General features: G+C 33.5%; 1 protein-coding gene across 8 annotated transcripts in view; it reads right to left on the bottom strand.

Moving 5' to 3' along the window:
- Window positions 1–493: 493 nt before the first annotated feature.
- PRPF40A (pre-mRNA processing factor 40 homolog A) overlaps window positions 494–24,705 on the bottom strand; it is a 53,320-nt gene continuing 29,108 nt past the window's right edge. For 2 of the 8 annotated variants that reach the window (XM_032638197.1, XM_032638202.1), the window contains exons 6-26: window positions 22,164–22,274; window positions 20,676–20,796; window positions 20,385–20,438; window positions 18,768–18,792; window positions 17,739–18,110; window positions 15,477–15,585; window positions 14,918–14,982; window positions 14,391–14,555; window positions 13,227–13,335; window positions 12,213–12,363; window positions 11,099–11,232; window positions 6,345–6,459; window positions 6,084–6,175; window positions 5,835–5,951; window positions 5,360–5,497; window positions 5,053–5,148; window positions 4,006–4,092; window positions 3,823–3,919; window positions 3,678–3,739; window positions 2,885–3,016; window positions 496–1,529 (exon numbers count right to left, since the gene is read on the bottom strand). In XM_032638197.1, the coding sequence (XP_032494088.1) occupies window positions 1,437–1,529; window positions 2,885–3,016; window positions 3,678–3,739; window positions 3,823–3,919; window positions 4,006–4,092; window positions 5,053–5,148; window positions 5,360–5,497; window positions 5,835–5,951; window positions 6,084–6,175; window positions 6,345–6,459; window positions 11,099–11,232; window positions 12,213–12,363; window positions 13,227–13,335; window positions 14,391–14,555; window positions 14,918–14,982; window positions 15,477–15,585; window positions 17,739–18,110; window positions 18,768–18,792; window positions 20,385–20,438; window positions 20,676–20,796; window positions 22,164–22,274 (2,445 nt within the window). In that variant the 3' untranslated portion in view covers window positions 496–1,436. Of the gene's footprint in view, window positions 1,530–2,884; window positions 3,017–3,677; window positions 3,740–3,822; window positions 3,920–4,005; window positions 4,093–5,052; window positions 5,149–5,359; window positions 5,498–5,834; window positions 5,952–6,083; window positions 6,188–6,344; window positions 6,460–11,098; window positions 11,233–12,212; window positions 12,364–13,226; window positions 13,336–14,390; window positions 14,556–14,917; window positions 14,983–15,476; window positions 15,586–17,738; window positions 18,111–18,767; window positions 18,793–20,384; window positions 20,439–20,675; window positions 20,797–22,163; window positions 22,275–24,705 lie in introns of all 8 variants that reach the window. The other 6 variants (XM_032638196.1, XM_032638201.1, XM_032638200.1 and 3 more) reach the window with 3 other exon arrangements.

Raw genomic sequence — 24,705 nt, 5'->3', positions numbered from 1 at the left:
GGATGGACAAAGAGTCATCCTGGTCAGTCCCACTTTCAAATTAAGATGGTGAAGGAAAAATAAAATAAACTTTTTGTTCTTCTGAATCCCAACCTGAAACAGGATTGCCCAAAGTGTCCAAAATAAAAAAATACCTAAGATAATACCAAAGACTATGTGCTATAATTTACTTATTTACTTAAAAAAATCTCCTGCACTGAAGGAAAATAGTATAAATTACATTACCAACCTTCAAAAGTTAGCATGTAAAGAGTATTCTAAACTTCAAACCATTGCCTTTCTTAGAGTATTCTGTAGGAAATTTCATAGATCAAAAACAAATACAGGGGTCTCAAATGCACTGATTTATAATATTCTTAAATATTAAAAAAGGAAAGTAACTTAGCTATGTGGGTTAGCTAAAGCAAAATTTCAGGGATTTTAGTATCTTAACCCTTAAAGGATCATACAATTTTTTACAGCTGAGCAGTTTAAGTAGAAATAAATACTAGTACACACTAGAAGAGAAGATTTAATAATTGATAAAAATGTACAAAAATATTCAAATCAGAAATGCTTTAGAATGTGTACCACGAAGTCAGTACTTCTCAGTGAGGAGGGAAGATAAAAGACTTCCTCAATGAAAAAAAGCAAGAGAAAGATCGGATTTAAAAAAAAAAAAAAGACAACTGTTAAAGAAATCGTTTAAGTCAACATTGATTTGTTTTAGACAAGGATATTGCAACCATCACTTAAAGTTTGGTGGCACATTCTTTAGTAGGTCCTTAAGGCAATATATTTAAGCTAATTTACAATCTGATTTGATAACTTTTTAAACATCACCTCAAAATAATGCCCTCACAATAGCCTTTTTAAAATGTATTTAGATGTTTCATAAAAAATAATGGTGGCTTTATTATAGTAGTGCTCAATAGCACCACTATAGTTAAGGGTCTACCAGGTTTCCATTAAGAACACCTATGTCTGAGTTCACCTTAAAAGATCATATCGGCTTCAACCAGTTGGATAGTGCACAAAAAAGCAGTTTTATCAGTTGCTGGTGCTTTTTTTGTACTACTAGATATTAAAAAATTTTCATTATATCTTCAAAATCCAACTTCTATAAAGTAAATCAAATCACCTCATGACTTAGACTTTAGAACAAAGTAGAGACACCTGCAGTTATCAGTAAATTGCCACCTTTAATCCATTCTGCAGTGCCCTATGAAAGGGTCACAGAAAGACAGTTATGACTGTATGAAAATATGATTCTTGATACAGAATCAAAAGTTATTTTCAATTTCCTTTGCTTTTTATAAAGTCCACAATAACAATACTTAAATGCACTTTTTTTTCTGTGATATAATTAAAACCCAGTGTTATTTCAATTGAACTTAAAATAGAATCCCTGGTCTGAATTAGACTTTAAATCATACTGTAAACATATTTGGTATAATTTATTGATCATCATCCAGTTGCTCCAAAAGGGTCCTTCTACGCTTTTCCAATTCCCCTTCACTCAGTTCACTGCCAGAAGTATCCCAATTACCCTGAAAAGACAACGAATACAATTATATTTGTGTCAGGACTCAAAAGGTTAAGTAGTAATGAACCTTTGAAAAAAGAATCCACATCTATGTGGATTCTCTTCCACAAAAACAAATGCATCATAGGGTATGAAGACTGATCTCTTTCCTAAAAGCCTACCAATGGGTTGTTAACTAAGTACTCCTTGGTTACATTAGGGGAGACACTTAACTTAGAATGAGACTTTTATATGGTGTTTACTTTCAGTTTACATTAATATGCAGATCGGGGGAATAGTACCAGCTTTTCTTCCTCTTATACAACTGAATATGAAACATCTTGTTTCCATTTAATGGAAGCTGGGTGTTCATTTCCTAAGTATTATATTCCATGCTATTTCTTCCGATTCTAGGTTGTCCTATAAGTGTTTTATATTACATAAAAGTATCAAGCTTTAAGCATACTATTGCGCCCAGATAAGGAAACATTCCAGATTTATGAGGACAATAGTTTGGCTGGAAAAAATTTAAAACAGACAAAAAAACCAAAACAACTGTGAGAAGCAACTTTTCAAAAGTAGATTTTTCACCTATCTTCCTTCCCCCTTCAGGGATTTCATTTAACCTCCTGTGAAGAAGAAACTATTAAGTTGCTAAGTATAGAGGAAATCATCATTCCTCACCAAGGATGTGCATCAGACTCACCAGTGCAGCTTTAAAAACAAAACAAGAACAAAAAAAACCCTCCACCCTATTCCCACTGAATGAGAATATCCAGAGGGAGACCAGGGCTTACCTACACAATTTAAACTCTCAACTGGTAACTCAGAGGCATTATACTTGCTAAGCCCACAGCATTTGTGGAACGAACAGCAAGGTGAAGAAGGCTTGTGTTACTGTGCTCTGGCATACATACACAAACACACATACAGGGGAAACTGAAGACTTATTATGTAATTTAATAAAACATTAGATCTGGCTTATTGTATCCTCCTATCTACTTGCCCTCAACTCTTCCCTCCCAATGATTAAAAGCTGCTGGAAAGCTACCTTTTGAAACTGGATTTAGTAACAATGACAACTGTGGATATGGTGGAGGGAAAACCTGATTTGAATCTCTTAAAGTTTATATTCTTAAATTAGGTAGACAATGTCCATTGGTATTTCTTTGTGAGAATGTACAAAGCAGAAGAATATATCCTTTCTTAGTGGGTTAAACAACTGTTAGAGAATGCCATGTTATTTTTTTAAGGAATATAAAATTTAGGATGCTTAACTTGGGTCATTCATGATCACATACATTAGAAAACTGTGTGTGAAAAGTAGCTGACATTTTTGTACTCTGAAAATGCAGAGATGAAAGAATTCTAAACACTTACAGAATCCTTTCCAGTCTTTTTCTTAGGTGATTTGTGTTTTGACTCTGATCTTTGTCTAGTTCTGTCTTTTTCGCTTTCCCGATCTTTTTCTTTTTTATCCTTCTCCCGTTCAGCATCTGACTCTGGAGAGTCCTGTGTAAATAAAAAAACAATGTCAGCATTTTGATAAAGAAACCATTCCATTAGAAAAAAGTCCCTATATAGGTAATATTTAAGAACACCCACATATAACAGTATGTATGTGTTCCTAGAGTGGTGGAATCTGAATCGATAACCTCAAGGAATTTAAAACATTCCCAAGATTCATGAGATGAAGTTGGTCTTTCCTATGGGAAAGATGACATTCTGGTAGGGTAAAATACCACTAAAAGAGCGTCACTAAATTAAGTGTGCCTTCATCACTAAGATTAGGTGTATCTTGATGTGTACCTAAGATTAAGAGCTGAAGGTAAAGGAAAAAGTTTAAACATTTAAACTTGTGGTTCTCAACAACAGCTCTCTCTCTCTCTCTCTCTCTCTCTCTATATATATATACAATCACACACCCTTGGGTCTTTCTCTAAGATTACTATAAAAAACCAGAGTGGGAGTCTTAACACTGTGTTATTTTTTTTCAAAGTTCACCAAAAGATTTTAATGAAAGATTAAGGTGAACAACAACTATGAAACTCTTGAGTTTAGGTACATACCTAAACTCTGTTGACTGCATCGGACTAGACAGAAATTTCTACTGCCACTGAGAAAGTGAAGGGCAAAAGCCTAGGTACAGTGTAAAAATTAAGAGCTTGCTTACAGATTTATGTCTTCTCTTCTTGCTTTTCTTCTTATGTTTTTTTGATTTCTTATAACTTCTCTCTAAGCAGCACAAAAAGAAAAGTGTCAGAATTTGAGGACATCCAAGTGTCAATGATTTTAATCAAGTTAAAAGATATGTTTACCAGATTCAGCACTAGAAGAATGTTCTGAAGCAGAACGAGACTCTGATCGCTGTCTTTTTTTCTTTGAATGGCTGTCATCATCATCTGAATCTGATCCCTACACAATACAAATAATTTCATTCATAATGCTGCTAACAAATATTTCAATACACTTATGGTGCCATTTTTAATAAACTTCCTTACTGATCGAGAGCGGGAGCGTTTCCTGTGATGTTTTTTAGATTTCTTAGAGTGTTTCTTATTCTTTGAATGATGATGTTGACATTCATGCTACAGGGGCAAAAGAAAAAAATTTCAGAAGTTCACACTTCAGACAGTACATCATGGAGAATTTTTAAAAGCTTTACAAACAGGTTCTTAGAGTAAAACTGCATTCATTTTGCGTATTTAGGATGTACTCCCCCCTTGAAATGGTGCAAAGAGTTACTATCACTTAACAAGGAACAGAAGAGAACATTTTATCCTGTACCCACTCATTTGGACATCTAAATACAACGTTCAAAAGTATTAATAAAATACTTTTTTTTAGCAATGAGAATGGTGTGGGTACAGTAGGGACAATTGATACCCTCCATAAAGGTATAATCTGCAGAATAGTTACACTACTTTCAAAAACAACAAAATATTATTCATACATGGCTTTTCTGATGAACGTGGCTCAGCACTGAAATAAAGAACTACCTCAGAATCATCCATAAAGGAGGTTGGTCTCAGAAATTAAATGCAAAACCAGCTCTTTTCACCCAAGGAGCATTCCCTTCCTAGCCAAGCTTAAGATATCCAAAGGCAATCTAACTACACATGAAATCAGAAAAGGAAATGTTGTCTCTGTGGATTTTAACTCTGTCACTAAAATAATTATGAGGCTAGTAGGGAAGGAAAAACGCTGCAGTAAAAACTCCAGAAATTGGACCATTCATAATAATTATGATTCTTCATAATCAAGAAATTGATGAATTTCTGTAACACTGTATAAGTACGAAACAAATATGAAAAGTGTCCACTAAACAGATCTTTAAATTCCCATGCAAGCTTAGTTTGTTTCAATTAAAAGCAATTTCTATAGAATAAACCATTCCCTAATCATCCCAGGTAGTAAGTACATTTGTATAAAATTACTTAAAAGTATAATTTAAAAAACGTACTTTGATCATTCTAAATTCTTCAATTTTTAAAAAAATTTTATGTATTTTGTAATATTTCAGCCACTTACGATAAAACTAAAATTACCTCAAGCACATGCATAAAATCTTTAAATATTCGTTTTCTTTCAGACTCTAGAGTTATATCCTCAAATGCTGGCTCTTTTACAAATCTCTCCCGGATCTGAAAAATTCAGATATGGAATAAATATATGAATACTGAGAAGAGTATACCAATATGACTAAAAGGAATCATAGCAGCAAGTGAAAACTGTGACAGCCCAGCCCCCTCAAAGTGTTTATTTCCTTTCCTGTAGTTATCTCTGTGGCTATGACAAAGAATTTAAAAATTTTTATCTTCAGTTGTAAAGGAAAAAATTTACAAGTATACATACATCTTCCCAGACAGCATCCAATTCTATTGGAGGAGTAGCTTGTTTCAACATACTCTTAAATGCAGATTCTTTTCGTTTCATCTTCCGAGCCTCCTCTTTTTCTCTTTCGCGTTCACGGGCTTCTGCCTTTTCTAGTAACTTTTAGAAAACCAGTTATAATATAATATAGTCAGTTATAATAGTATAATATAATCTGTGTTAACTGAAATAATTCATTATAATTAATTTAAGTATTCTCCTATCATCTATAAGTTAGAGAGCCAATTATTTTTAGGAAAGGAAGCTTACCATCAGCCATCATCTAAGTACATTATATTCTGTTACCTTACCCTGGAAGAGTGTCCACTACTCTGTAAAATACTATTCCTATTCCCTTATTTCAGTAGCTTACATACAACTTAAGTATTTTTGGCCAAATATATTAAAAACTATACTACTAATCTAGTTGTTCATAACAGTAAAGATGATAACTTACACTATTGAAAGCCAACTTAATATTTCCTGCATCTAATGTGGTTGATCTTTTAGTCGAACTGATTATTGCCACAAAGTCTTCAAAAGTAGTATTTACTTCAACTACAAATCCTTTATCCTAAAAAACAGAAATCTTGTTAATATTAATAACACTAATCAAAGGAACACAGTATCACTTTAAAATATATGGCACAGATTAACAGTTAACAGCAAGTATACTAGTTAATAATACGAAGTATATACTATTTACCTTTAGAATGTCTTTTATTATCTTCTTCTCATCATGATAACGTGCTTTAAGATCCTCAACATAAAACTTGAAAAGGTCAAGTGCAGTTGATCCTAATGAAAAAACTAAAGAAGTCAAAAGCTAGCTCTAATCAAAGAGCTGCAATTACTTTTTTGTTTATAAAACAAAAGAAAGCACCCCCCATGCCCCAACACAACCATCTTTCCCTCTGGCCCATTCCAACTACTCATAACTACAAATTAGGAAAGAGAAGAATCTCACCCGGCTGACCAAGCATATTAGTGAATCTAATGTCAGAACTAATTGTTGGATACAATTCCATCCAAGATGACATAGAATGCAGTTGTCCATGTTCATGCAGTTCATCTAAAAATATCTGGGGGAAGGGAAGAACAATAACGAAACCATTATATATTGAAAAGCCATGTTTAAGGACTTTAGAAATATTGTTATAACATGAATGAAGATACATGTTAAAAACAGCTATATTTAAAACTCTTCTGCCAATGTTATCACAAATATGTTTAGGTGCAAAGCATATTTGCTCTCTGATGAAAGTAAAATCAGCTTTTAGACAAAAAACTATTTTGGACTTCAGAGAAAAGGACTGTTGAAAAGCTACATTACCTTTCCAGGCTTCAGTTTACTGTCCCTTAAGATAGATCATCATTTCCAGTTTGCAAATAACATATACAAATAAAGTCAAAACACTGGATGTTATCTCAAATGATGAGGCTAAAGAATGTGCATGCACGTTTACTGCAAAATATACTTTTTGTTTTTAAACATAACGCCTAATGTGTTCTGAGGATTTTTTAATTTAATTTTCTTTTCTAACAGGAAGATATACAATTTTACTAAAGCAACATACATATAGTGTGGGGAACTAGGACTCAACCCCCATGTCTGATTTTAAAACCTATTTCCTTTCTTCCATATTACTGTTATAACTTAAATTTTTATATGCTCACTTTACCCTTTTTTTTTTTTTTTACTATTTGCCAACTTTCAGGGCAACATAGTGGGACTTCAGTACTCAGCAATTTCCACATTTCCTATATCCTGAAATCCTTAGGGAGTTTTAATTCTATAAATGTCCCTAAATTAGGGGCCAAATTCTGCTCCTAAAATTCTTATACCTGCACTGTTCAACACCAGCAGTATATAACACACAATGATTTTGAAGGTTTATTACCAAAATAAATAAATAAATAAATAAAAATATATTGGTTGCATGTTAAAAGACAATATTTTAGATATATTGGGTGAAATAAAAGGTTACTAAAATTAAATTAGTAAGAAATTAAAATCATGTATGTGGCATACAAATTTTTATTGAGAAGCACTGTCCTGAATGACACCAGACATGTATAATACCACTTCTCTCCAAATAGGAATAAGCATGTCAATTCAGTCTCTATTTCCAAAATTTTTCCCTCAAACTTAATTTCTATCCTTTCGTCCTTACCCTTCAACATAAATGGGAGCTCAACCCTGCTGTGTGATAACCAAGGTTCTTCACCTACTCCCTTTTGAGTCCCTAAAACAGCCTAGAAACCATCTTCAATGATGCTCTCTAGGATCTTAAAATCTACTTCATCATACCTGCTTTGCTAGTATTTGTTTCACTTCTAGGTTGCTGATAAAGTCATAGAATTTCGACACTGAATCCATTTCAGTAGTGAATCTCCTAACTTGAATGAAAATTAGAAATCACCTGAGATTTTTTTAAAGAAAATATGAATTAAAATAAAGATATTTGTAATTTATTTCTTAAAACTCACCAGGTAAGTTTTATGTGAATTCAGGTTTGAAAACCATTATGCTAAAACTGTATGGCTCTTTCTCTCTTTACTAACCCCACCTTGGGAAGGGGAGGAGAAGATGGAAACCAAGTTGCTTCAAAGATGGCTGAGGCTGGTTATTTCTCCTTCCCTTAGAGGAGAAGGCTCCCAACGTTGGCACTAATGACATCTTGGAGCTCGTAAACTTTTTTGTTTTGTTTTGTTTTGGGGGGGGGGTGGTCCTGTACATTGGATGATATTCAGCAATACCTCTGGTCTCTACCCAACTAGATGCTAGTAGCAACTTCTCCCCAAATCACTACCATCAACAAAAGCACTAGTTGAACACCACTCACTGCCTCAGGCCAACTCAATAATATGTCTTTTCCCTCATCTCCTTCCTTCTTTTTGTCTCCTCATGTAAGGTCCATAATGTAACTACTCACATATGCTTGAATAAACCTTCAAAGATTTTATTTAATAACAGAATACCCCTATCCTCCAATTCTTTCTTCATCCTCTCCCTTTTTTTTTTTTTTTTTTTTGCGGTACGCGGGCCTCTCACTGTTGTGGCCTCTCCCGTTGCGGAGCACAGGCTCCAGACGTGCAGGCTCAGCGGCCATGGCTCACAGGCCCAGCCGCTCCACGGCATGTGGGATCTTCCCGGACTGGGGCACGATCCCGTGTCCCCTGCATCTGCAGGCGGACTCTCAACCACTGCGCCACCAGGGAAGCCCCATTCTCTCCCTCTTGACTGGTTCTCTCTTATCAAAGAAAAGCCACACTCTTAACCCTGAAAGTACTCTTGAACTGTCTTATCAAAACATCAGAGAAAGGTCTGATTTTGCCTCTATTTACCTTTAAACTATTTGGCAACTCTTTAACTTCCCCTAGATGTCGACAGTCACTGACCTTAAATGTTACATCTAACTATAGTTCTTTCAGTCTTATTTCATAAAGAATCAACATTTGCCACTTTTGGTAAATTACCTTAGGTGGTATCTCAATGAATCATGTGAAGAAATAGTAAAAACAAAACCACAGATTGTAGTCCCCCTCCTCATCCCAATTTGATTCATTAGGTCTCAGTGGGGTTCTAAGAGTTTGCCTTTCTAATAAGTTTCCAAGAGACAGTGATATGCTGGCCCATACTTAAGAGAACTGCCCGAGGCCATTAGCTTTCTCTGCATGATTAGGGTATGTTATCCCCATGACCACATTTCAGCTTGGAAGAAGTTGAAATGGTACTTCTTTTAAAAACCAATGATGTGGGACATCCCTGGTGGTCCAGTGGTTAAGAATCCGCCTGCCAATGCAGGGTACACGGGTTCAAGCCCTGGTCCAGGAAGACCCCACATGCCGCGGAGCAACTAAGCCCGTGCACCACAACTACTGAGCCCATGTGCCACAACTACTGAAGCCCGCGTGCCTGGAGCCCGTGCTCCGCAACAAGAGAAGCCACCGCAATAAGAAGCCCGTGCACCGCAACAAAGAGTAGCCCCCACTTGCCGCAACTAGAGAAAGCCTGCGCACAGCAACAAAGACCCAATGCAGCCAAAAATTTTTAAAAATTAATTAATTAAAAAACGATGCTGGAGTTCTACTCGTCTCCTTCACATTCAGTTGCTGAAAATTTAGTCACGTTACCACAAGCAGCTATAAACGAGGCTAGAAAACTTAGATTTTAACTAAGGAGCCATGTGCCTAGGAAGGGGAGAACAGATTTTCATGAGGTTGATTAATACTCTTCTGCAACCACTTAGCTTTAATATCGCTTATGAAGCTTTTGCAATGGTTTAAAATAAGGAGAACTAAAAAAAAAAAAAAAATGAGAACTATAAGGTAAAATATAACAAAAATAAGGAAATCTGGGTCACAGAAAATATAAGAGAAAGTACAATGTCAATACTGAAACTGGAGAACGTGGGTCAGAAATCCTAATATAAAGGCCACAAGCATCTTTTGCTAAGCCTAAAATATGGCTTTTATGTGTCTGGCATCGTTTCTGATTACTATTGATTTAACTGGTATTAGCATGTTTTGCTTCAGATATTCAGCTCAATAATTTTCCTCTGCTACTATACCTCCTTTAAACGTATATTCAAAACTTAAAAGAGACCTACTGAATCAAATTCTGGGGGTGAGGCTCAACAGTCCCTGGTTTTAACAATACTCCGAATGATCCTTTGGGAAACCACTAAGAGGAAACCACAGAGAGTAGTAAATGTTACGTTTTTATGGAATGAAGACTGCAATAATGCTATTGGCTATGGCATTTAAGATGATTAATGATCTTTGGCACCATGGGGAGTTCTCTAAAAGCCCTCTAAGTGATTCTGATGCATGCTAAGTTTTGAGAACCACTGCCTTAGGAGATGACAATGTGCTCTACCCTAAACCAAAACAACTGTTCTTTCAAGAAATAAAACCTCTTATTTAAGTCACTGTAACTTAGCACTTACCCTAATACAGTGTTTAATGAAAGAGACCCAGTAATTAAAACACAGCAAAGATTCAAAGTCTGGCTCCACTACTCAGTAGCTGAATTTGGGCAAGTCACTTCATCTCTCTAAGCCCATTTTCTTACCTATATAAATGGACATAACAAAAATAGTACCTACTATCATAAAATAAGGCTATCATAAAAAGAGGTTATAAATTTTAAATGCACAGCAATAAGCAATAACGCTAACTGCTATTATAATTATTATTGAAATGGAAATTTGGTGAAATATAAAATGCAAAAATTCATTGCTCTGTGATAGGCTCCATTGCTGAGAGACTAAAAGTGATACCTGGAGGTCAAAATAAGCCACTGGCCTATATAAAGAACATGTAATCTTAGCTCCTCTGTATAGTGTTTAAAAATTATGGCCCATCCTCAAAACCATTCTCTAGAACCTAAAAATCAATTAGTACTAATAACTCATCACACATATTTTATTTTCAGTCCCCCCTCATGATATCTATTCCTCTTTCCCAAGTGAAACCTTATCTATCAGTGCTCACTTTAAATACCAAATCTGCTATAGCCTTCCATGTTCCCCTAGCCTGAAATAGCTACTCTCCTTAAGTGGATTCATAACTAAATATAGAACTTAAGAGTTAAATTTGTGGATCCTCTGCAAAAGCCCAAGTTAATTGATCTGAGATCAAAATTGTTTACATCACTATTATAGGTCATTAACCATATTATACAATTAAGCTAGAAAACAGAGCTTTTAAAATTACCTGAAAAGATTCTCTGTTTTTACGCTGTCGTCTCCTTTCCCGAAGCAAACTCTTCTGTTTTTCTTCTTCTTCTTCCTTTTCTAAAGCCCGAATGTGTTCTTCAAAGCAAATTAACGCATCTTCTTTATCCATGTCTAGAATTTTTTTCAGTTAAAAAAAATTAAAACGTCAAATATCAGTAAAGAAAGCAGTTTACTTATTCGCATTAACTCCCTACAAAGTTCAAATTCGTTTTACCAAAATATTTATGTTTAAACTCAAATATGACTTCTAATTATCTAAATAGGAAGTGTTCAAGGAAAATTTATTCATAACTTTTTTTTTTTTTTTTTTTTGGGCCACAGTGTGCGGCTTGTGGGATCTCAGTTCCCCGATCCAGGGATCAAACCTGTTGCGCCCCCTGCAGTGGAAGTGCGGAGTCCTAACCACTGGACCGCCAGGGAATTCCCATATGAAAAATTTCAAAAAGACCTCATTAAATCATAGCCCCCGAATCCGAGGATGAAACAGAGACAACACATATGACACAAGTAATAAAACGAAAATAAAACTGCTGTGATAAATTTGTCAGCAATATCAGAATTACCCAAGGAGTTTTTCAAAGTACAGAATTCTAGGCCCTCCCTCAAACTTACTGAAGTATGGTATTCAGAAGGATAATCAAGAAAGCTGTAATTTAAAAAGCAACTAGGTAGATCAGAAAAAGACAGAACTTGGGGAAGCTTACTGTAAAATAATGCTAATCCATTTTTTGCCTTTTGCAAGCAAATCTCTAAAGTCATTACCTCGAGAGGACAGCACGAGTAAAATGTGGTTATTAATTTGGTTCCCACTAAGTCACATATAAATGGCAAGGGACAATTTCAGGCTTTACCTAATAAACATATCTGAAGAATACCTGATAAAGCTAACTTCAGATTTTGGGGAAAATATTTTGTCCTGAATCACAAAACTCAATTAGAAAGAAATATCCTATTTGGAAACAAACAAAACAGCTTTTCAGGGATGGACAATTATGTAAAATTCAGTTAGTGATCGCATAAAAAAAGTGACCATTCTTCGCTGCTGGACAACTTTTAAAAAACTGTTCCTTCCACTTAGTCATCATTCTTACTCTGTAATTCTTCATCTTCTGCAAAAGTTGGATTATCCATCAGATACTGCTGGGCTTCAGACCAAGTAGTAGAGTATGTCACGTTAGCCATGTTGTCAAGTATGTTTTTTAAGGCTTCCCAATTTCTCTTTCGCAACTGCTTTGCTTGCTCCTAAATCAAAAATATGAATATATGTTTTGAATTTCAAATAAAGTTGACATATAAACTGTAATTAGTGAAGGTTTCTTCACATTCTAACTGATGTCCAAATTTCAAATGTTACCCATTTACTTTAAATACCAACACTCTTTACCTTTCCAGTGCTCTTGCCTAACTGCCTGGCTCTTACCTTCAAAATTTTTTTTAACCTCTCGTCTAAAGCTGGAATCCCACCTCCCTCACCCCCTTGCAAAATCTCTCCTCCCACAACTATGCATTGTAGACACTGTCCAAACGAAAGTTATAAATCACACAACAGGTAAATGATAATGTGTTCAACCACTTTCAGCTATGTTCAAATTTTTGTCAATAATACTTACATTTCTGTAAGTCTCTTGGAAGACTGGACAGCATACAACTTAGTGCATAACAAAACAGACATGAGCAAAACTAAATGTATTTGTAGCATAGTATTTTAGTGTTTTAAAACACTATCCTACAAATACATTTTAATGGTAATAATTACACATTACTGCTGTTCTTGTAAAATAATCATAAATAAATGCCTTATAAGCAAAAACACTGAGCATTTTTTCAAACTAACAAGCTAACAATAAGTATTTTTTAAAGTGGGCATAAGACAGCCAATTAATGACAACCTAAGTATCAGCTGCACAAATCTCTACCTACTATGTTCACATCAGTACTTATTATTATAGGAGCTATCTATTTTTAAATGTAACTTCTAATAAATAGATCTGTTGCACCATATAAACTAAATAAACCAACAAAAATGAACATGTTATAAAGTAACTCCTAAACAGGATGAAGAAAATCTTGTTTTATCAATAAACACCAGTAAGAGTGAATAATACCTTTTCTTTTTTTGAAAGAAAGAATAAAACATCTTCATAGATTTCAAGACGATCACGTTCTGATATTGCATTCCAGACTTCCATCTCTCCAAACATTTGCTCTGCTTTTCTGTTTGTTAAAAAGATTAAATGTTACTCTATACTACACCATAAAAATTTTAAACCATTTTAATTTTATTCTAAATTTAATACCACCAAATGAACACTCTTTTCCACTCTTAAGTTCATGATTGTATTATAAGAGAAAACTTTTGTATAAATTTTGTTGATTTTGTTTCAAATAAACAAGATGTGCTTTCACTGGTTCAAAAAAAAAAAGAAAACTTTTGGATAATTAAGAAAAAGAACAAAACAGCTTAGGCCTTGATTTCTCCTTTAGAGATAGAGGAGATAATTCCAATTGAGCAATGTTTTGTAGTTAAGACTACCTGTACTTCTCAGGGTAGCGACAAAGACTACCAAACCGCTCATGGAATTAAATTACAGACTTCAATAACTGTAAGAAATTTAGTTAACAGATAAAATAGGACTATTGAAAGAAATGGAAGAGTTCTTCACTAAGGCTTTTCTGGAAAAGTGAGGAAAATAAGAAAACATATAGGGAAAATGAACGTAACAGCTTATTGCAAAGATGTTAATAATGAATTACAATTTTAAATAACAAAGCACTCCAAAAAGAAGAATGCTATATAAATGTAAATTTTCAAAAATGCTATATACATAATGAAAATAGCCTATTTCTATTCCACAAATACAAAAAAATCTGAATTCTTTTTTTTTTTTTAACATCTGTTTTGGAGTATAATTGCTTTACAATGGTGTATTAGTTTCTGCTGTAAAACAAAGTGAGTCAGCTATACATAAACATATATTCCCCTATCTCTCCCCCCACTTGCATCTTGAATTCTTATATTAAGGAGAAAGGAGTCAAGCTTTCATTATGAAATAAAGTCTTTCTCCCTTTTTTATTGTAGTCCCTAATTAAAAACTCAGTAAGTCTATGAATTCCACATTTAACTACTGATTTATCTTTTTACCTTATGAAACTGTCACATTCACAATCATTTAGCTTTAATGAACATCTGAATTAGTTACTGCACTTGGTAAAAAGTCTGACACAGAAACAGTACAGTAAACATATACCATGATCAGTAAAAATCTTACTTGTATCTAGTTGTGGAAGTCATTTTTTCATGATTTTCAAGAAAACGCTGAAAGGATTCCTTAGCCTCTTTGTATTTGGATCTTGCTTCTTCTTTTTCTTCTTTCTCTGTCTGGACTTTATAAGCATTAAAGGCCTGCTTTTTTTCACTCAACTTTGCTAAAGCACTAAATAGAAAAACATCATATAAGAGTAAATGAAGGTAAGATGATCAAGTGTTAGTGCTTTGAAAAAACAATAAATTTCATTCACAAATTAAGAAAATGTCAGTAAGTTATTAAAGACAGCAAATAATTACAGAAAATAATTTCTACTTTAAAAATAATTCTAACATCTATAGCAGGGTGCCCAGACTATATGACAAGCCTTTTAACTTTTCTGGTTCTTATCAGACATAAAGCAACTCAATTATTGGTATCCAAAATAACAGAAGACCATGGAGTGAAAAGTTGTATTATTTTACATAATTTAAATTTTCTAGGCTTGGTTTGCTCAAGATGGAAAGTAAATTAAAAAATCAAACTGTTACCTGTATCGTGGATCATTAATGATCATTTTCATAGCTTGCTCCCATGAAGCATTAGATGGTACCCGCTGAAAATCATTTAATGAAAAGTTAAAATTTCACACAAGTATAGTAAGTCATACAACAGGGAACAAAGTATAATACTCACTGCAAACATCAATCACTTCCCTTTGCAGGAGTTTGAAAAAAGGTCTAAAAAATAATTCATTGAAGCAAGCAAATCTGTGTAATGTATCTATAGACTAAAAAGAAAAACTGAAATTTAAACAGACCAAGAATACTTCTTTCTCAGACTACTGATTAGAAGACAGAACAATTTTTATGAATAAAAAACCTTATATTAAATACTGAGGTGGCATGTGCTGTGTAGTACCTTACACATTCTTTTTGGTTGAAAGTCAGTTTCTCAAAGTTAAAAAGAGAAAAAAGACAACTTTAGCTCATTTTCAGTCACAGCCGTTTATAAGATTAGTATTTTTAATAAAAGCATCAAGGTACAAACTGCACTGAAGGATAATTTCATTTATTAGATACTTAAAATAAAAATCTCTATTATAAATACCTTTTCCTTCAATAATTCTTTAAATGCTTGCTTTGCTTCCTCCTTTGTATTCCAAGTATATGTTTTTTTTGCTGGTTGGCTTTCTTCCTCCTCCTTTTTGGGAGTAAAACTAGAGAGAAATTTATACATTGTATTTTCAATTTAAATAAACATTTGCTTCATTTAGGAAAATAATATTTTATTATTATTTGTTTGCTGTTGAGGTAAACAAATTAAACTTATTTGACAAGTTTAGAATAAAGTCTCCATGAGACACATTTAATGCAACATAAAGAAATAAAAGTACTATATAGTTTTTTCCTCTAACATTTGGTTATTAAGACCTTGTACAAAGGCTAAAATAAACATTTATACTACAACACTAGTATCACTAGCCCACAAGTTAATACTTTCAAATGGCTTATAAAACTTATTCAGCATCCTCATTTTAGTGTCTTAATAATAGGATTTGGGCAAGTGTGCATAAAATATAAAAAAGATGTAGAGATCAATCTAAATCGGGATTGGCAAACTACAACCCATGGGTCAAATCCAGCCTGCTGCCAATTTCTGTAAATACAGCTTTACTGGAACATGGACCTGCTCAAGAGTTTGCATACTGATTATGGCTGACTGCGTACTACCACAGTAGAATTGAGTCATTGTGACAGACTGTATCACCAACAAAACCAAAAGTATTTACTCTTTGAAGGTTTATGAAAAAGTCTGCTAACACTGATCTCAAACAGAAAGAATTACCCAAGAATTGTCAACTGTACTTGTTTGAGGGATCTTTATGAAAAAGTTGTATAATCTTAACATTTCTTCCTTTATAGAAGAGAATGCAGGAAAAGACAAATCAAAAAACAAACCCCATCCCCCACCTTTAAGTTGAATGCATATTCTGGAATACATACTAATAAAAAATACAATTAATTCATACTCTCTGAATCAAGTAACCTTACTTTGGAGTATTTATTTAAAATCATCAAAAATATTGTAAAGAGCACAGCCAAAAGTTATGAGCTGTAAATGATCTACGTTCAAAGTAATTAAAATCAAGTTTATTATACTGACTCAAGCACTATAATAAGGAAACAAAAAAGGAAGCAGAAAACAGTTGTTAAAAATGTGAAGAACAAATTATTGTGAAAAAATACAATAGGTATGAAAAGATGTAAAACAATATTATTCTAGAAGGGCTAAATGTCTATCAGTAGGAGAATACTGAAATTAATGTATATATAAATAATATCATGTTGAATATTAATTATATAAATAATAATATTCAACACGATAGGATATGGATCTCTACTGATGTAGACATCTGATATATTTTTAAAATTTAAAATATGCACGTATTTTAAATGCACAAAAAAAGGAAGAAGGATATAATTAAAATGTTAACTCACTCTTTTATGCCTTCAAATATACTATATAGATATCTTTTTAAACTTCTAAACATCAGAAAAAATTATAAAGCTATTTTCATACTTTGGAAAATGAACATTAAAATTAAAAAAGTTTATAAAAGGGGGTAGGAAGATGAAATCAATATACTTAAATATTAAGATGGGTGATCATGTTTGGATCTTGACATGATTTTTTAATATTTTTTTAATATATGTGGATATCTTTAAAATCAAGAAGCACAGCTCAAGGTTACTTTTTATAGCTATAAAAAGCACAGCCATATGAAATATTACTAGATCATAGGGTACATACAAACTGTAAACTTAGAGATACAGCTATTTGGCCTTATTAGAAAGTTGTACCAATTTAACCTCACTAACAGTTTTCCTGTACACTGTTAAGTGTTATCTTGATTTTTGTCTACTTGATTTTTGCTTGTTTGTTCAATACTGAACTACAGCAACTTCCCTGCAGTGCTGTAGTAAGCCATATTTCAGAATGAAATAGAAAGAAAATCAATAATTCTGATCCTGTCTTTACTTAAAATTTTACTCTATTAATCAGGGGATTTTTGCATTGATTTTGATTTAAAATACTGCATTTTGATTACTAAGTTTTTGGCACCCCTTCAAATTTGTCTCTTACCCTATCACCAGCTCTGCTTCCTAAACCTGTGTGGATTAGTTTTGCAACAGTTTGAAAGCATGACCCCACAAAACTCAATCTCAAAAATTATCCATTATCTAAAGGCTTATGTTTTGATTCTCAAAAAACTTTTATTGAACACTTAATGGCCACTGACTAGATCAGCAATTTCTTATATTAATGAAGTCTGGTACTGATTTGCAGAAAACAAGTTACTAAACTTACTCAGCTACAGTTTCCTGCTTAGATGTTTCTTCTCCAGTATTACTAGACACTTCAACACTTTGATCCTGAACAGCAGGGGTACTAGTAAGTTGTGCTTGTTCTTCAGTCGAAATTGTTACTGTATTTTCATTATCTACAACAGTAGCAACAATCGAAGTAACCTCAGGCTCAGGAACAACTGGAACAGTTCCACCCACAGTACTAGAAGCAGAGGTGGAAGCACTTGCATTGGCTGCAGCAGCAGCTGCTGCTGCTGCAGCTGCTGCAGCAACAACAGCAGCTGCTGCTTCTGCAGCAGCCATGGTGCTCATTGTGGTTGGAATTTCTGTTGTAGGAACTGGGGCTGTAGACGTGGTGCACTCTTCTTGTTTACTATATATTTAAAAAAGAGAAAGCTAGTCAGTTCATTATGAATAATCACAAAGCCAAATAAAGTTAGTTTTAAATTATCATAAAATCAAATGAATAAGAGAAACTACTATAAGGGAAAAACGGCAGTGCTGCCAAACTATTAAGCCATTCAAAAAGATTAAAACCACAGTATGAAACTGAATTACTTTGATTTAATTCAGCAAACATTCATGATAATGTATGATAGGCACTCATGCAACAATCTGCATTTCCAAAAGTCCAATAACTGTTTTCATTTACAAAATGTCCTATCAGATTCTATTATGCCATAAAATTTGACCTATATCATTAATTTCATTTCACCCATTAAAAGGAAAACCTGAGTAAAGGAAGGGAGATAATACTGATACAATACTTCATCCGTTCCCAAATTAATTCAAATCAAATTTTGGACTTTTCTGTAACAGTTTTTGTTAAGGATGCTGTCCAAATTCTAATAACTGTCTAGGAAAGCATCAAGTGTGTATCTTGAGTAAACATCTCTTTCCCTACCCCAAATCCCCTGAAGACATCAAACTATCAGGCCTACCATGTTAAATACTATTTATACAGTTAAAACAAGGATGTTATAGGAGATACTAAATTTGTAAATATGTACTGATGTCCAAAACTGCTTACCTGCTTTCTTCAGCTTTGATCATTGCTATTAAAGAGAAAAAAAGAACAGTTACGTACTACATAGCTTTTAAATACAATCAATGAAAACAGACTTTAAAAGGAGATAAAAGTTCTATACAGTAAGATTTACCACCCTTAAAAAAAAAAATCACTACATTTATAGAGTAAAGGTTCTGTAAATTCCAGGGCAGCAATTAAAGAATAAAAACAAACTTTAAATAACAGCAAGTTTTAGGAAAGCTTCTTCCCACAATGCTACTTTCTCAAAGGCTGTTGGCTACTGCAAAAACTCCCTGAAAGTATCTGCATAATTCTGGAATAAAATAGTTACTTTCCCCAGGGATAAAACTACTTGTTTTTTTGTTTTTTTTAAAGATACTAAATTCAAAATGGGGTCGAATGTATGTTATGAAATTCCAGCACATATATACTAGCATTGACAGGTAGATAGATAGTTATGCACACCAACTATTTGTAATAGGGTTATATCAGAAATGAGCTTGATATTTCTTACATGAATGAACTCAGAATCTACCTATCTACAATATTATTATTAGCCAATGCTAGTATAGAAGTATAAATTGAGCTTTAAAGATCTGTACTCAGTATTTCACCTTTCATTCTAGTTAAAGTAAATTTTCCTTTACGGGTAACTAAGATATCTCATTTATTCAGCATTATTAGGGAATGAGGTGCTCCATGTAAATGATAATATAAGCTTAACTCTATGAAAATATTTTTAAAACTTATCCCCTTTTAAAGGAAATCTGTTTAGTATGGCTGACAAAACATACTAAAGGGGTTATCATTACGAATTAACAAATATTTCGGATAATGACCATCCAAGCTAATGAGATGACACAGGGAAAACGTAAATAGACGTAAGACCACAGTGCCTTTAAGAAATTTTTATTCTCACTTTCCTGTCAGAAGTTGTTATACGTTGCAGACTACTTTATTAGCCCCATTCTCCTATAATCTGTTGCTTCTAAGCCAATAGTTTATGACACCAGATTCTATTAGAAGAGTAAAAGAACTAAATTCTCAATTCCTACTCTGAATCTCTGCTATTTTAAGCCCTAGGTTTTATATTACGTAGTATTTCTAGATTCTCAGGGATATTCTGAATAGTTGAGGATGTTGGAAAATTCTCCTTTTGTAAGTGAGGCATAGTATTCTATTTACTTTAATTCTCCCATAATAAACATAAAGGCTATTCTGCAGTGTTGTGCTAAAATAAAATCAGCATTAAATGTAGAGTCTTACAATATATTAACAAAATTTTAAATGATAAGAGTTCAAGGTTCTCTGCTATCTGCTGAGTTAAGTCACATATTCCATGTGTGCACCAACACTCACAGCTGTCTTTAGAAATATCGTATATGATGTTTTTGTTCAATTTTCCGATAGTAAATGATGTTTTTTGTTTAAAAAAGAAAGTAAAAAGTACAGTGTTAAAAGCTACAAGCTCATTTATAATATAACCCTTAAATGAAAGGAATTCTTTGAATTAGAGATTTCTCACTGCAGATTTATCCAATTATGGTTAGTGAACATTCGTGACATACTCTTAAAATGTTAAATAATGACAGAAAATGAATTATCAAAGCAGCTCACCATGCAGGTTTGATTTTGTAATAAGACTTCCAGCAACAATGGTATTCTGGTATCCTAGTTTCAGTGGAATCAAATCAAATAAAAATCTATTTAAAATCTATAGAACTGAGTTCTAGAGCAACAAGAAAATAAGAGCCCATAAAACTGTTAAACCATTTAAAACGTTCTAATCACTTAATTAAAAAATATAAGGCCTTTGTTTGAACAATACTATTTATGAAGGACTGTTCCAATGTGAATGACATATATACATAAAAAAGTAACATTAAAAATTATCTTTCCCTGTTTTACCTTCAAGATCTTCAAGTTCTTTAGGTTTCGCCCAGCGGGATTCTTTCGTTTGAGAATTGTAATAGTAAGGCTTTCCAGAGTCAGATTTGTACTCCTTCCAAGGGCATTTAGATAAAAGTTGCTAAAGCAAAATAAAAACCTTCAGTTAACAGTAATATACTTAGCATCTTTCACCATTTACATCATTGTTTTTACTACATACTATCAACCCATACAATTCTAAAGCTTGCGAGATGGTGATAATATAAGCTACCAACTATAGGACACTTACTAACTAATGTTATTTGAATATATTATGTTTGTCTAAGGTAATGTACCTATTAAGGGGCAAAGACAAGATTCAAAACCCGGTCTATCTGAATTTCAAACCCTATGTGCTCTTGCCATTTACATCCCACCATAGGTAAAAATTACCATCCATATTTCACAAACAGGCTTCTCAAATACTAATACAAGTAGGAAAAACATAAAATTTGGGAGAAACCAAAGTCTGATCTGGTTATGCTTAGATTTCAGTTTCACAAACAATTTATTACAAACCTATGTGAACTACCTTATGTAAGGAAGCATTGTTATGTATGATATACTTAAAACCTAATATACAGAATCTTTTAGGGTGGAATGAGAATGCTACTGAAAACTCAAATTTAATCAGTGTCTTGGGCAAATATCTATGTCAGTATTGGGATAAATAAAAAATTTTATCATCTGCCAACTTCCCCTCCCAAGTACTGCTGTTCTATAATTAGTGTGGTGGCCTGGAAAATATTTTTACCTCCTCAAATTCTTAATTAAGAGGAGGAAAAAAAGAAAATGCTGCCTACTAGGAAAAACCTTCAAGTATAGCTTTGAAATGCCAGATCAGCTCTTACTTAGGACTCCAGAATTCCTAATTAAACCACAGGTAATATTGCTTACTTAGTTTATTCCTTCAATCTTATTTGCATATCTGTATATTTTGAATGGTAAAATTTACAACATAAAATGAAATATATATACTTGGGGGGGGGGATATTTTCCAGAGACAATTTCCCATTCTAAAAGATGGAAGTATTTGTAATTTAACTTCATCTCCATTATCCTAGCCCCACTGGAAAAATGTAAGAGCCCAGTAGACGATATCTGAAATCACTCAGGTTTGTTATAAAGAGGAAAACAAATAAAGGGCAAGCAGAGAGAGAGTACTTTTTTTCTTCCAATTTATTCTTTAAATACCTTTCTTAAATTGATACCACCTGACAAAGGTTCCTGAGCAGGGGCAAATATCAGTAAACAAAACTGGTCTGCCTATAGAAGGGAATGAATTTTATTTGTCTTTTTGCTGATTGGTGTGACTGTATAAACCCTTTTCTCCTCTGAATGCCTTTGTACCATCCTTTTCTGATATAAGCAATACTATTCTTTGGAAAGCCAAATACCCACCAAAATCCTAAAAAAAAAAAAGACCCAGTCTATTTAATCTCTAAATTCCAGTCCTCAAACTTTTACCTCAGCAGGAGTTTTAAGATCATCTGGTTTCTCCCAAGTAGACTGTTTGGTTTCAGTATTATAGTAGTAGGTCCTTCCATCAGGTGATTTATGTTCAGTCCACATTGATTTCTAAAGAAAAATAATTATAAAAAGATTTAAATTATTTAACAGTGCCACTGACAATAAGTATCAGTATCATTAGTTTCAAAGCAATATATGAAGAAATTAAAAGTATAAAATGGGCATACTTTTGACAGTTATTTAGAATAATTGATCAATGCAAGTAGGGAGGTAACTGAAAATAGAATATCTAACCCAAAGAATATTTACATCAAGTTGGACAAAGTTCTAAACTGACATGCCATAAAGATGCAGGCATCAAAATCAGAAAGGATGCCTTTGTATGACAATCAGAACTTAATAATCAACAAGATGAAATTTAACAGGGATAAATGTGAATACAAATGCCTCAACACAAGATGAGTTAGATAAAGTTTTACATGAAACTAGTTTGATACAGAATATAAATCCACTAATGGGGTCCAAAAGAACTACTAAGAAACTACTAAAAGTTGTTAGTAAGACCTCAAGTATCAACAGACATGATAGCTCAAATAAAGGTTGCTTAAGGGGCTTCCCTGGTGGTCCAGTGGTAAAGAATCCGCCTTCCAATGCAGGGGACACAGGTTCTATCTTTGGTCGGGGAACTAAGATCCCACATGCTGCAGGGCAACTAAGCCCGCAGGCCACAACTAAAGAGCCTACATGCTGCAAACTACAGAGCCCACATGCTCTGGAGCCCGCACGGCACAACTAGAGAGGCCTGCGCACTGGAACTAGAGAGAAGCCCGCGCCACAATGAAGACCTGACACAGTCAAAAAAATAAAGAAATTAAATAAATAAAAGGGTTGGTTAAGAGTTTTTATAAGGTCACCATATATATACATGTGCACAAACACAAAATAATAGTAATAATAAAAGGGGCTGGGAGGAACCTTTGAGAGATGATAGATATCTATGGTCTTGGTGATAGTTTCATGGATGTGTATTTATTCCCCGAATCACCCAGTCATACACATTTAGTATGTACAGCTTTTCATGTCAATCATACCTTAATAAAGTGGTTTTTAAAAAGCAGTTTTACAAAGAATCATGAATGGATGAATTACTGGATGAGATCAAAGGTACTATAAGCCCAATTCTGGGCACCAGGTTTTTCAGACTAAAGTATGCTCAAAAAAGGGTTATAAAAATGATCTATACCAAATTTCTTCAAATCTGAAACAAAAGATTGTTGTACATTCCTCTAAGGAAGAAAAGGTAAAATCACTGTCAAACCATCACATTTTTTATCACTCAGATTTATGTTAAACGTTTTGAAAGGCCTTATTCTTACTTATTAGACTTAGGTTTTATCCCCTATCACTCCTGTGAATACATAAAAAGGAAAAAAGGCAAATAAAATAATTAATCTATTCCTTAAACTTTACACTCAGACCCCTTATTGTATCCAAGGTGCTAATGTCCATTATATTTCCACACAATACCATCCATCCCCTGTTGCGTACCAAGAATCCTACTAATAATGCAGCATTTCTTAAAAGCAAAACGAAACAAGCCATAAAATAACTGAAAACCACTGCTACTGGTTCTTAACTTTCTCCTTACCTATTTAAAACTGGCTTACCTTTCTTCCCTCCTTATCAACTTTACTGAGTAATGGAGCAGATCTACGTTTGATTTCTGCTTTGGGAATGTGGCTAAACACATGTGATTCATCGCTTTTCCTACTCTCTCACATAATCATTTTATTCCTAGCTGATAAGAGTGTTCTGCCATTATTTCTAGGATTTTCTTGCAAACCACGGACATTCAGTCTTCTGATGTTGGCACTTTTACTGTTCAGTCATGCACAACTAGGTGATAAGTGCTGCTTGGAGAACGAAGATCATAGGACATCATGGATGATAGAATGCATTCCAATTTCAGATGTGTTAAATGTTGAAATATGCTAATTGAAAACTATATAAGGAACATTTGCAAACTGGGGGGATGGAGAACAAGAAAAGATGACTTAAGGAGGACATAAATCAATGTAATTTTAACAAAAGTAGATGAGGTAAGATGATTATTTTCTGTAATTTCTGAGAAAAGAACTAGAGTTAAGTGAAGGAATTACAGACCACCATTAGAATTCACAGAAAAGAACTTGACCAAATTTGGGTTAATACAAAACGGCCCTTCCTATAGAGATTTGTTAAGTCCATTCTGTAAAGAGTCTGACACGACCACTTACAGAATCTTAGATTTCTGAATGATGTACCAGGATGATTAGATAATTCAAAGGTGTATTTAAGTTCCTTAACTTGTTCTAGTACCTCTGCAGAATATGACAACTATAATCTCTCTGGAGCAAACATTAAATAACTGCTGAAAAATATTTAGCTTGCTGTTATTCACCTATTTTAACATCCTATAATGAAAAAGTGGTGCAGTAAGAGACATATATGGAAGCTTCTTCAATTGTATGCACAATCCTTTATTTCATAAATTAAGTGA

Source organism: Phocoena sinus, chromosome 7 (genome assembly GCF_008692025.1).
Source record: "Phocoena sinus isolate mPhoSin1 chromosome 7, mPhoSin1.pri, whole genome shotgun sequence".
NCBI lineage: Eukaryota > Metazoa > Chordata > Mammalia > Artiodactyla > Phocoenidae > Phocoena > Phocoena sinus.
Note: the sequence above shows the minus strand (reverse complement) of the source record. Positions and strands in the feature narration are given on the sequence as shown.